This window comes from Carassius carassius, chromosome 33 (assembly GCF_963082965.1).
Source record: "Carassius carassius chromosome 33, fCarCar2.1, whole genome shotgun sequence".
NCBI classification, from domain to species: Eukaryota; Metazoa; Chordata; class Actinopteri; order Cypriniformes; family Cyprinidae; genus Carassius; species Carassius carassius.
The window spans coordinates 6,523,066-6,536,133 of NC_081787.1; the positions used below are offsets into that span (position 1 = coordinate 6,523,066).

At 35.9% G+C, this 13,068-nt stretch overlaps 2 protein-coding genes across 4 annotated transcripts; both read left to right on the forward strand.

Annotated features, from left to right (window-relative positions):
- Positions 1-964: 964 nt before the first annotated feature.
- LOC132113605 (pinopsin-like) lies at positions 965-7,124 on the forward strand. Its single transcript, XM_059521454.1, has 4 exons — positions 965-1,624; positions 3,424-3,752; positions 6,082-6,315; positions 6,783-7,124. The coding sequence occupies exons 1-4, from the start codon at positions 1,252-1,254 to the stop codon at positions 6,975-6,977; spliced, it is 1,131 nt and encodes a 376-aa protein (XP_059377437.1). The 5' UTR covers positions 965-1,251; the 3' UTR covers positions 6,978-7,124.
- Positions 7,125-9,452: 2,328 nt separating this feature from the next.
- LOC132113606 (CD40 ligand-like) lies at positions 9,453-12,973 on the forward strand. 3 transcript variants are annotated; one of them, XM_059521455.1, is made up of 5 exons: positions 9,453-9,699; positions 11,606-11,740; positions 11,863-11,884; positions 12,098-12,169; positions 12,282-12,973. In XM_059521455.1, exons 1-5 carry the CDS (start codon positions 9,523-9,525, stop codon positions 12,671-12,673), a joined length of 798 nt encoding a protein of 265 aa, XP_059377438.1. In that variant the 5' UTR covers positions 9,453-9,522; the 3' UTR covers positions 12,674-12,973. The 3 variants fall into 3 exon arrangements, with proteins under 3 accessions (XP_059377438.1, XP_059377440.1, XP_059377439.1); XM_059521457.1 differs by having other exon boundaries at positions 11,609-11,740; XM_059521456.1 differs by lacking the exon at positions 11,863-11,884 and having other exon boundaries at positions 11,606-11,762.
- Positions 12,974-13,068: the final 95 nt, after the last annotated feature.

Sequence of the window (13,068 nt, forward strand, 5' to 3'; positions counted from 1 at the left end):
TATTCATCAGACAACAATATAATTTTGATTCTGTAAAACCAACAACATTACAAGCACAGTTTTAAAGATGTTTTATTTGGATTGTTTGACTACTCAAACAGAATATAGCAAAATATAACTTAATTTATTTATTTTTCTGTTTGATAAACTTCACATAATCAGAAATCTGGCTCTTAACGTCTTTTTTTTATTCAAGGATGATCTAGATTTAGACAAGTATAGGGAAACTATCCAAAGTTATGTTTTCCCATGCAGTGGGAAATTGTGCAGTGAAACGATTTTCATCCTATGTGTCCTAATAAGTTTCAAAGGTTTTTTTGTTTTGTTTTTTACTTTGTTAACTTACTACTACCACTACTACTACTACTACTACTACTACTACAAAATAATAATAAATATATATATATATATATATATATATATATATATATATATATATATATATATATATATATATACACACACACACACATACACATACACATACAGTAATAAAAATAAATAAATAAACACCATAGTTAAACCATGGTAACTACAAATTAACCATGTTAAATTTTCTTAAGGGATTTGTATCGGTGTATACTTTCTTTTTTCTTTGTTTCGTTTGTAGAATATACTGCCTAAATGGTTTGATGTTTTGTACCGTTTAATAAAAAAGGAAAAGAAAAAGAAAGAGAGAGAGAGAAAAAAATCTGAATCAAAAGATTTGCGCACCCGGTCGACCTTAAATGCGAATTCTATAGGTAATTTTAAATTAAGCTGCCATTTGGCCAAACTAGCACAATAAACTAAACGTCACTAAAAAAATATCTACAAAACACTTAAATTTGTATTGCTGATATGCAAATCTATAATTAACATATAGGCTATGACATCGCATTCTGATCAAAGCGTGTGAGCGGCGCAATGTTGCTATGGTTACTTCCTCAGGCGAACTTGATTGTATTAGTGTCTTATTGGAGAGTGTCCTGAGTTCAGCATTTATCAACACGGAAACGATATATAAGTGTATAAAAGATAATATGCACCAAAAAATAATATTTGACCTCTCTCCCACCCCTTATAATTTGCACCCTGGTCACCCAGTGCTCATGCACGCGCCTCTCAGACACAGGGAGGTCAGCAGCAGCAGAGGCAGGGTGTTAATGGTGGGCTTCATGCGCGTCAGTGAGGGGGAGAGATGAGAACTGTGAATACATCTGTGAGGAAAGTCATAGTGTCAACACTACTTAGCCGTGCATTGAGGCTGCTATGGTCGTCTACATCTGGAGTTTGAACATTAGCAACAAAGACACTTATGCGCTCAATCAAAGTGCAAATGTCAGTTCAGGAGAGCCCCACGATCCCCCACCTGGCCTGAGCCGAACCGGCCACACGGTGACCGCCGTCTGCCTTGGAATCATTCTGGTGTTTGGATTCCTCAACAACCTGTTCGTCCTGCTCATCTTTGCGAGGTTTCGCTCACTGTGGACACCTATAAACCTCATTCTGCTGAACATCAGCGTGAGTGACATACTGGTCTGTTTGTTTGGGACTCCCTTCAGCTTCGCTTCCAGTCTCTACGGGAAATGGCTGTTGGGGTATCACGGCTGCAAATGGTACGGTTTCGCCAATTCGCTTTTTGGTGAGTTTTTCAACTAAGTTCACTCAACAGGAAAGTTTTAGGTGTAACAGGTTTCAAAAGTTATTTCAGAGGATACCTTACAGCCGAACTTCCTTTGTAGTGCTGCTGTGTGTTATTTTCTGGCGTACACACGTGTCTAGGTTTGCTGATCTTTAAATAAGTTACGTTTTGAACACAGTAATCATGGGCATTTAATAAATTAATATTAACAGCGTGTTCAAGCCAAGAAAGACTATATAGGCTATATCCATCTAATGGGGTGGGAGAAAATATTAAATGTATTAAAAAATATTATATTAAAAACAATATTTTTTTTCAATATATTTACTTGTTTTTTGAAGATATATTTAGTTCATTAAAATCTCAACAATTGTCTTAATTTGTAATTATTTAAAAAGGTAGGCGGCTTATATAATTTATGAAAAGTTCACTGAATAAATTTGATATGGCTATAAAATGTATATGTAAATGTAGCCATGTGCAGCAATATTAAACACTGTGATAGTGAATTGAATAGAATCATTGAAATTATAGCCTAATCGTAATCTAATCTAATTGTGACACAAGTGAAGATTCACACCCCTAATATGCCATATCTTACTAACCTGGGTGCCTTCATGCTGTTGACTGCCGAACTTACTGCTGTTTTGTGCTGTAAAAGTTTAGTAAAATACTTTTTTATACATTTTTAAAGGAAACATGGTTTTTCTCAAGTTCACATTAGACCATACGCTTCCATTTTTTCAGTCTGTTGAAAAATTTCCACAAATGCTCAAGACCATTTTGATTTCATCTATGTTGTCTCAGAAGTCACAGTCTTCCCCCAGTGATCTGACATTATACTGTAGTGGGAGTGTTGTGACACCCTCTGTTTCTCTTTTAGAGGATCTGCAGATCTGCAAGTGCAGAGCACGTGGAACTGCAGTGCAAACCCACTGAAGGAGAATGAAGCTCACAGTTTTTCTCTGTGGTTACCCACATTTCTGACAGTTGGACTGTAGAAATAAATATGTTGTCAATGGCTTGTTTTAGCTCCATCATCTTGATGGAATCTTAAGGAATCTTAAGGAAATCCTTAAGGAATCTTAAGGAATCAGTTGAGGAATCTAAAATAAATATTCCTTTGAGGAAAGAAGCAGTGCCCACATTTACACAATCAAGAGTAAATATATACCTGCGCACTGTATCAGCTGTGTGTTGATTCTCTTGTGCATCTCAAAATATTTAAATACACAAAAAGGAAGAGGAAACAGTTTATTGATGTCTAAATTTACTTGGACTCAGCATGAAGTGTTCAGTGACTACTAAAACTAATTTCGTTTTTTTATTATGTTATTTCAGTTAGTTCATAACTACTGTGCATTGATTATTTTAGAATTTATGAAAATGTTTTTAATCAATATAGTTTTTTCTATTATAATATATAGCAACAGCAGTCTCATTAAAACACTACCTCAACGCTGCAGTTAATTTTGGCTGTTTTTATATCCAGGAGCAGAACTCAGTTGAGAGCATAACTATATAACAATTTTTTTTTTCACTTAACCTCAGACTTCTCTCTAGGGACTGTCCCGGATGTTCACAGTGAATTGCTTTGTCTTACTTGGGTTTATTTTCATTTTCCCCCGCGTGACATAAAGTTGTCAAAATTGCTGTAATTGCTTTACAGCATTTAGTGTAAACAGGCAATAGATACAATACAAATATTAACATATATTACAATAAAAAAACATTTAGAGCATCCCAAGTTGGTTGTTTTGTGACTGTTTTTCCATATCTGTTTTATTTATCCCAAATAGGAATTGTGTCTCTGATGTCTCTGTCCATACTGTCTTACGAGCGTTATGCCGCCCTGCTGCGCCCCACCAAGGCAGACATGTCTGACTTCCGCAGGGCCTGGCTCTGTGTGGCTGGAACCTGGCTCTATTCGCTGGTGTGGACTCTCCCACCATTCCTGGGCTGGAGTAGCTATGGACCTGAAGGGCCCGGGACAACATGCTCAGTGCAGTGGCATCAGCGCTCAACCAACAGCATTTCTTATGTATTGTGCCTGTTCATCTTCTGTCTGCTTCTGCCCCTCATGCTCATGATCTTCTGCTATGGCAAAATCCTATTCATTATTAAAGGGGTGAGTGAGAAGAGGACTCTCATTATTTTTATATGTTATTATTTATTATATCCACTGTATATTTTTAAACCCATTATTAGAGTATTGGAAGAGAAAATTGTGGCTGTCACTATCACTCTAAATATAAAAGGTTCTTTATAATTGGCCTTTATGGTTCCACAAAGAACCTTTAACATCCTTGGAACATTCCATTGCACTAAAAGGTTCTTTATAGTGGGAAAAGTTTCTTTAGTACATTAAAAAGTTCTTTAAACTAAGAAAAATTCTTATTTTAAGAACTGTTCACAAGGTTCTTTGTGGTTCGATTGTCCTATTGATGATTCACAAGGCTCCATCGTCGAACCGTAAATGATGAATGATTCAATGACTTGCTCATAAAGACAATTTTTACCATATCTTTCTAGGGCAGAAATAGCATAGAGACTGCATAGAGAAAAAAAGAAATTCAGAATCTAGCTGGAAGCAGTAAGTCCGGCGGGTACTTTTCACCTACTGTTTTATGAATACTGTGAATTCAAACATATTACTCTTTTCACATACTGTTTTTCGCCCATTATAGGTAGGGAAGTATGCATTATCAGATGCAGTCTAAGAGCAGTATGCTAGTATGAAGTTTAGGCACGTTACTTGTTTCATTCATGAATGAATCAATGTTTTTGAACAGATTGGTTGAATGAATGATTCAGTGACTCACAAAGATACCTGCTGCCACTTACTGGTGCAACAATGTAACCTGGAGAAATGCAACTGTAAAATTCTGATCACTAATGCACAGATTGACTCGAATACAAAAACACTGGCGAACAGAGTGATACAAACAGTAAAAAGTCTCAGTGCTGTTGTATAACACCAGTGGCTGACTACAGTCTCCCCTCACCGTGTTAATGTCCTTACTGAGGAAATAACGCTGTTATACCAAGAAATCTGCAATGATGTCTCATAGCCAGTGTCCAATTAACATTTCAACCCCAGCAAGCTACAGATAACAGGTCCTGCTCTCTTAGATTCTTTATTTATCCATTTGATGTTGATTTGTCCAGCTAAGGGAATAAGATCAAAGCACTATGGGGCATCATGTTAGACAGTGTTCAGGGTGAAGATGGCTTTAGGTTTTTGTGACTCATCCTTGTTTGAGGCAGCTTTCATAAACACATAACTGTCTGAAGGAATATGTAATGAGCATTTCCAGCAGGTAGTAAGGCAGCGAGCCTTGCCAGAGCAATTCTATGAATGAATCACCATCTGAGGTATTTTTAGAACGAGGAGCCTGTTACTATTGGTGACAAACTCTTATGTAACAAATGTATTTCCTCCAGGATCCACTCTGTTCGGTAGCTTGCGCCGCACTGTGTATCTGACAAATGGAAAGAGCAGCTTCCATTACACATATGAGTGGGCCATTCACTACAACCCTCAGGCTTTTCTTAGAAACACAAACATGGGATTCTGATGGGATTCAAAAAGGGGTTTTACATGAAGAGAGAGCTGTGAAAATCAGGCAATAACATGTCTGAATAAGTAATTGCATTTATAACATAAAGCCATTCCAGACATGTGGTATGAAATTGATTTCCATTACACTGTTCAATGGAAAGCTGAATGAAAATGCATTCAGAAACAATTACCAGCACTTTTGATGGTGTTTATGAATGGAGGACAATTTTGTGTATATTAAACCATTGGCAGACTCAAAGATGATTTGTTTATGTTGCTTCAAATTAATATTTCTTGTCAATGTCATATTGATCGTTCAAATTGCTGAAGGACCATTCCAGAGGATTACACAGGTGACAAAACACTTAGCCAAGCTGGAGCTGCCAATACAATCACAATCACCTTGTTTGGGACAAATGGAGCATGTAAAAGGTGTGAATGACGACATGAGCCTGTGCAGGGAACTCAGCTTCACTGATCAGCTCTCATTTGCCGCCACCGCTGATTGGAAGTTCACATTCTGTGCCTGGCTGGCAGGAGATCTTTATACAGACAGATTACTTCATGATGGGAAGGGGATAAGGAAGGTTAACAGACTCCAGAGGGTAGATATCACGACTCCCATCATTTGACACATAAAGGAGCCATCTGCCAGTGTTCCTTTTATTTTCAAACAGCTAACACACATGGCAAGCTAATTCATACTAAGCATGTTGACATCATGAACTGTTGGATAGTCCATGTTCTCTGCAGCAAGATGGAGGTTTTTAGCTTGATTTAGATGCTTGAAAAGGCCTACTTCTATGTGAAAATTAAAATACATTGGTGATTAGATGTCATGTTTGTGGACTAAACAAAATACATATGCATTAAGTGTTTATTTTTTTCGGATCAGGTAACTAAAATCAACCTGCTGAGTGCACAGAGGAGAGAGAACCACATCCTTTTGATGATTGTCACGATGGTATCCTGCTATCTGCTGTGCTGGATGCCTTACGGGGTGGTGGCCCTGCTGGCCACCTTTGGCAGGAGGGGACTGATCACTCCCATAACAAGCGTGGTGCCTTCAGTCCTGGCCAAGAGCAGCACTGTGGTCAACCCGGTCATATATGTGCTTTTCAACAACCAGGTTAGTCCATAGAATGAATGGAATTAATTCTGATTTTTTTAGTTATGGTTATATTTAAGTGTGTCTTTACACTGTCAGAAAGATATGTGCAAAAATTGTACCATTAAGGCTCAGATATTCTTCATTTTCCATGTTACACTCAATCTAGTGTAAAATTGAGCATACAGACCCTAAAGAAAATTCTGTATTGACAATGAGTGCAGATGAATGTGTAGGACACGTGTGCATTACCTAGTGGTCCCTTGTTTTTGAGAGCTCATATTGCTCACATGCATGGTTGTCCATGCACAAGTCTGTGCAGACACAAAAATGTATGTCGTACATTGTCCGCGAACCAGAGCAGAACACGGACTAGGTAAGTGTACTTACAGGTACATCAGCTCGTCCCCTAAAAGGACAATATTGTATCTTCTCTACCCCTAAAAGTTGTACATTACAGTGACATAAACAGACTTTGTTCATTTCAGTTCTACAGGTGCTTCTTAGCATTTCTGAAGTGTCAAGGAGAACCATCTATTAACATCCAAAATCCTCAGCAAAGCAGCAAAGAAGATCCTCACGTACTCATGCCCTGTGACGGGCCCTCGTGGCATCACACCATCAAGGGCCCTCAGAAAAAAGAGCAGCACACTCTGGCCTTAGTAGTCCACTACACACCCTGACCTATGGCTTAAAGTTAGTAGTGTCAGTGTAATTAATACTTTAGAACATAAGAATGTATTTTTAAATATATGTAGAACATACTACACTAATTGTACACAAATGCTGATTATATAATGAACTTCTGAATAAAGACAACACATTGCTAATAGTGCAGTGAAGTAGTTAGTGTTAGGCTGTTAGTGCTGTATGTAGTGTGTGTAGTTACGCTTCTCGCCAACAGTAGGAGCCACTGCCCATGCCATACTACAGTGAGACCCACTGATGTTTAATCACATATAACAGAACTGGGCAAAGTTCAGTCGATATCCATATGCTGCTTGTGACAGATTCTTTTGAGTGCATAAATTATTATTGATTTTTGTCAGTGGCATGTTAGTTACTGAAAATTTCCCTATAGACTATTATTTCATATTTTTAGGTTTGATTGATATCTCCATGCTTTACTTAAATGTTATCATATCAAGTAACATATTTTATTAAGTTTTACAAAACTTTATAAGATTTGTATAATGTATAGTGAGTCATGTTATAACGCACAGACATGTAATTACGTCATTATTCCAGCTGGAGTATTTTGGGGCTTCAATCCTGCATCATTTGCACATTTTCCAGAAAGTGTAAACATGTTAATATGTGCCGTTCTCGTCGTCAGTTCCATAGGCCCACAGTCTCTCATCTTTTCACCAACATTCACAGAACACATAGTGAGTCATACGTGCTTTACAAACTCATTCTTCCCATCCCTGGAAAAAGAAGCAGTTAATACAAAGTCTGCATTGTATGTGTTGTATTCTTTCTCCCAGTAATGATTTTGGAGTTTTTAATGTGTTTTGTTTTTCATATTAGATTATTATTTACTTTAATACCAACAATTTGTACTTAGTGTACTACTGTACTAGAACTAATAAAGCCTTGATTTTAAGGGATATCTGTAAGTATATCTAGAATTGCAGTTTTTTTTTCAAGCTAAGTTTTCTTTTGTGACACAATAACGTGATAAGAGTCAATATTTTTCACTGTAAATGACCTCACTTTACTCATGAGCACTGCATATTCAAAACACTGAAACATATATTCACGTCCACCCACATCCATTCACAATACGCAGAAATAACATTTTATATTATTTCTGATGATTCAATTAATAATAAAGGTCTGATGACAGGTCCCAGATGTGTCCTTTCATGCCTTGTGGGTGAAAATCTATTTTTTAATTTATAAAGCATGCGTTTAATACTGATGACTTCGGAAAATGTGAGCCCTGACAGAAGGACTGAAAGAAAAAAATCAGTGGGGGTGGAACTGAGGTTAGACGCTCCAGTTCATGTGAAACCTGTTGTGTGTTTTTCTTTTGCAAAAGATTGATCGATACCAGATAATCAGCATTTTCTTTTGTCGACAGTCAACATTTGAATGATAAACGTTTCTGTTTAGATGTAAAGCATAATTTATGACCAACATTAAGGTGGCAATGAAGGTCCAACAATTCAAAAATAAAGTATTTAACAAACACTTACACATGTAAACCTATATATATATAGATGCTCACTCATTTACAGATACAGCAATGTAAAACATTTAAAACTTCAAACAGACGTCAAGAATGCTCAAGTGGAGTTGTGAGAATAGGTAGCAGAGACCAAAAGTTGGTGGTTAAAATTAGGTCAAATTTCGGCAGATATATATATATATATATATATATATATATACATATATATATATATATATATATTCATATATTTTCAAGGATCTTTCATAGATGTGGTAAACTAGTAACTTATCGACCTTGATTATCAAATGAAAATAGTTATGGCTCATAAATAACAAGTTTCATATGTGTTTCTCCTGTGAGTACTCTCCAAAAATAAAATAATAAAAATAAAGAGGCCCCATTTGACTAACGAAAGGCAAAGTATTTGGACATTTTGTGTTTTGTCAGATATTAGTGAATCATATTCATAGTCAATGTTCCTATAATAGGATACCTGTGTGAACTTGAGGAGGAACGCCTTTTTACATACACTAAAAATTACTTTGGAATCAGTTGGTTAAAAGTAATGGCAAAAACTGATCAGAAAAAGTTATTTCAGAGAAAAGAGCTAACATTATTTGTTTGTAAAGATGCCACCTGGTTTACTGTTTTTATGTAATGTAATGTTTTTCATAAATTTTGTGGCTTACATTTTGATATTAGTTCATAAAAAAAAATCTTTACAAATACTTATTCACAAAATCTGTTAAAGGCAGAAAACAGATCATTTAAAACTGCAGATTTCGTATCTGCAAAAACAATGACCTTTGTGTAGAAAATGTGTGACCTCATGGAACCAAGCCTTTCTAGTACTTGGTATGAGAATGCATGCTTATTTACGCCAAATTGCTCACAAACACATATGCCGTAAGTCTCAGCCCATCTGAAAAGGTGACAACTTTCAGGAAGTTGCATTCAAATGAGCTTGCTTGCATTGAGAGCAGCTCTCCAGAACTGCATGGGTGCCACAGGAGTACACGTCTCTTCTCTTGTCAACTTGTCATCTCTTCATCATGATAAACACCTTTCACAGTAGCTACAATCCCCCACCGGTGCCTCCACGGACAGGATACAGCAAACCCCAGCCAGTGGGCAACTCACCTTTAGTCAAGTTTCTGTCAGTGATGCTACTGCTCTTAATGATACTGACCATTGGAGGCTTCCTCTACCTGTTCCAGAAACTCAACATGGTATGAACTGCTATTCTCTTGGTGCTCAAGTTTGTATCTACTGCAGGTTACATGGGTGTAAAAAAAAAATTATGTGAAATACAAGGTTAAGTTCATACAATTGTAGATTGTGTGTGTGTGAGTGTGTAAATATTAAGGTAATTAGAATTGTAATAAAAGTTAACAGACTTTTAAATGGCAGATTATTTTATGGTAACGTATCATTGTCATTTTGCTTATGTAGCTTTTTTTCAAAATGTAACTTAGAAAATTTTGTAGCTAGGGAATAATTGACAATGCATTTTGTGATAGAAGTGATGTATAAAGTATATAACGTGAACTGGATCAAGTTTACAAATACATTAGAAGGTTTTTTTATCATTCACCCAAGAAAAATTTATTGCATTATATATATACATATATATATATATATATATATATATATATATATATATATATATATATATATATATATATATATATGTATGTGTGTGTGTGTGTGTGTCTCTGTTTGTGTATATTTCAGTTATTTATTATTTGATTAGAAGTTAACAGACTTTTAAATGGCAGATTATTTTATGGTTTTGCTTATGATGCTTTTTTTCAATATTTAGCTTAGTATATTTTGTAGCAATAATTCATAATGCGTTTTGTGTTAGAAATGGTGTAAAAGGTGTCTTCATCAGGTTCATATTTATTTTTAGAGAAAATGCATAAAGTGTCTCTGTATCAAGTTTACAAATACATTTAAAAGTTTAGGTCAGGGATAGGCAAGTTCGGTCCTAGAGAGCCGCAGTCCTGCACAGTTCAGCTCCAATCTTGAAAAAAAGACCTCACCTGCCTGTACCGTAGTAATCCTTATTGTATGGATTGATAAGCTTGTTCAGGTGTGTTTAATTAGGGTTGAAGCTGAACTCTGCAGGTCTGCGGCTCTCTAGGACCGAACTTGCCTACCCCTGGTTTAGGTCATTCACTCAAGAAAAAAAAAAAAATATATATATATATAAATTTTGAGCGAATGAGCTAAACTTTCAAATGTATTTGTATATGTAATGTAAATTATATATATATATTTATATATATATATATATATATATATATATAAATAATGCAATTTGAGATGAAATGGAAATGGTTATTTTGTGTCAGAATATACAGAAACAGTTAAACTTAAAAGTCTGTGAGGCCTGATCTCACATGTGTATTTCCTGGGTTGTGTGGTTTATGAGCAAGGCAGCATGCTGTGCATCAAAGAAACAAAGCAAACAAAAACCAGCATTTATGTCTCAAGAGGAAGTTAAAACCAAACTACCCAACAAATTATGCAATCTCACCCTATGAATTATATGTCAAAGGTGTGACTCAATAACAATATGCATTATCCCAAAGTAAGCATGACTGATAATTAAAGCATCATTGAAATCGAATTGGGCAGATTTTCGGGGCAAACCATATATAGAGTTTAAAACAGATTATGTACAACTCATAGATTAAGTAAATCAGTGAATCAAGCAGACAGGTTGATATACAAATCAATGAAGTGTTAGTTTCAGAAGGGATTTCAAATGTTTCAGTAATGATAAAGTGCAAGTTAGAGGGCAAATTTCACCAAACAGATGCACAAACGTAAGTCCAGTTCACCAGCAGGGTAACTATAGCAACAGTGCATTCATGCGTTTTCCATTATGATCAGTTTCAGGCAGTATGTTGATAAAGTAAAACACATACTGTCATTAAATGGTTATTACTAAGCTTATTAAAAAATTCAAATAAAACCCTTATAAAACCTTTTTCATTGCCTTTTTCATTGCCATATACTGACTGGGTTCTCTGTGATCAGATTTTATAAACCTCTGTGTATATTTACTATCAATTCTTTAAACATTAGGGGAAACACATTCATAAATGTCTTTTCCTTCATCTTCAGCAGCTCCAGGGCAGTTATCACGAAGACATGACAAGCCTACAGAGACTACAGGACTGTGCGGATAGCAGTATGGGAGAAGACTCAATGACAGAATGTGGCCAACTGATGGAAAAATATAAAGCTGCCATAGCAAAGGTATTTAAGGTTTATTTCAAACGTTCAAAAATCATGGTTAGAATATTTTGACACTCCTCGAAAAAATATTGTGTACAACTATTACTTTATGTATCATTAATATGATTTACTTCTTTCCGAAGGTTTCACAAGCAAATGAAAAATGTAAGTATTGCTAACCTGCCAATCTTATTAACTTTATCTAAAACATGTTACACAATGGACTTTTGATTTTTTTCATGTTAGCATAAAAATAAATACCTACCTTATTTTTTCTCACTGAATAAAATTTGCTTTTAATATTTAGCAAGCAATCTGGTGTCAAATTATTTATGATGCACTATTTCTCGTAACCCTTTAATTTGGATTATCCTGCAGTGTCTAAGTTAACTGGAGGGCCACACGTCATTGGACCAGCTGCACACATGACTGCTCTGAGCGAACATAAAGGTGAATGTAATAGAATGATCATTCATTTAGTATTAAATCAAATCATGTAATAAAGCTTAAGCCCAGCCATTGTATGGTGATAATATAGTTCTCCTTCCTTTAATGCCACCAGATAAGAATTCTGACTTCTTGAAGACAAACAGTCTTCTTTGGGATGAAGAGCAATCGCTGCTACAGGACGTACGGTTTAGCAACAAACGGGACAAGTTGACCATTCAGTATCCCGGAATCTATTTCATCTACTCCCAAGTCACCTTCTCCAAACCTTCTACTTCTTTTGGATTAAAGCAATCCATAAGGAGCATAGACCCCAAGACACAGGATGTCAAGGAGCTACTCAAGTCTTTTTGCAGTTTGGACCCAGATGCATCATCAGATTTGTGTACAGCCTCTCTATCAGGGGTGTTTCGTTTAGAGAAAGACCAACAGCTCTATGTTACAGTTGCAAACACATCCTTGGTGAACCGGAACTCCTGCAGCTTTGGATTATTCAAATTGCAGTGAAGAACACTCTGGAATTGAAATGTGGGAGAAGGGGGAGATGGATCAAACGAGACGGATGGATCAGGGCACTATTATTAAATGGAGAATCATACAGCCATGTGCACACCATCTGAAAAAGACCAGCTCAAAGACCAAGTCATTGCACCACCAGGAAGTTGTCAAGCTACTACACTCTCTCTATGCTGTACATTTACTCCATTCAAATGTATATTGTGTTCCTGTGGCTCAGTGTTAGAACATTCCGTTAGCGGTGCAAAAGGTTGTGTGTTCGATTCCCAGAGAACACGTTAGGTAAAAAAAAAAAAAAAGATTATATATATATATATATTTATATATATATATATATATATATATATATAGCCTGAATGCGCTGTCAGTTGCTTTGGATAAAAGCA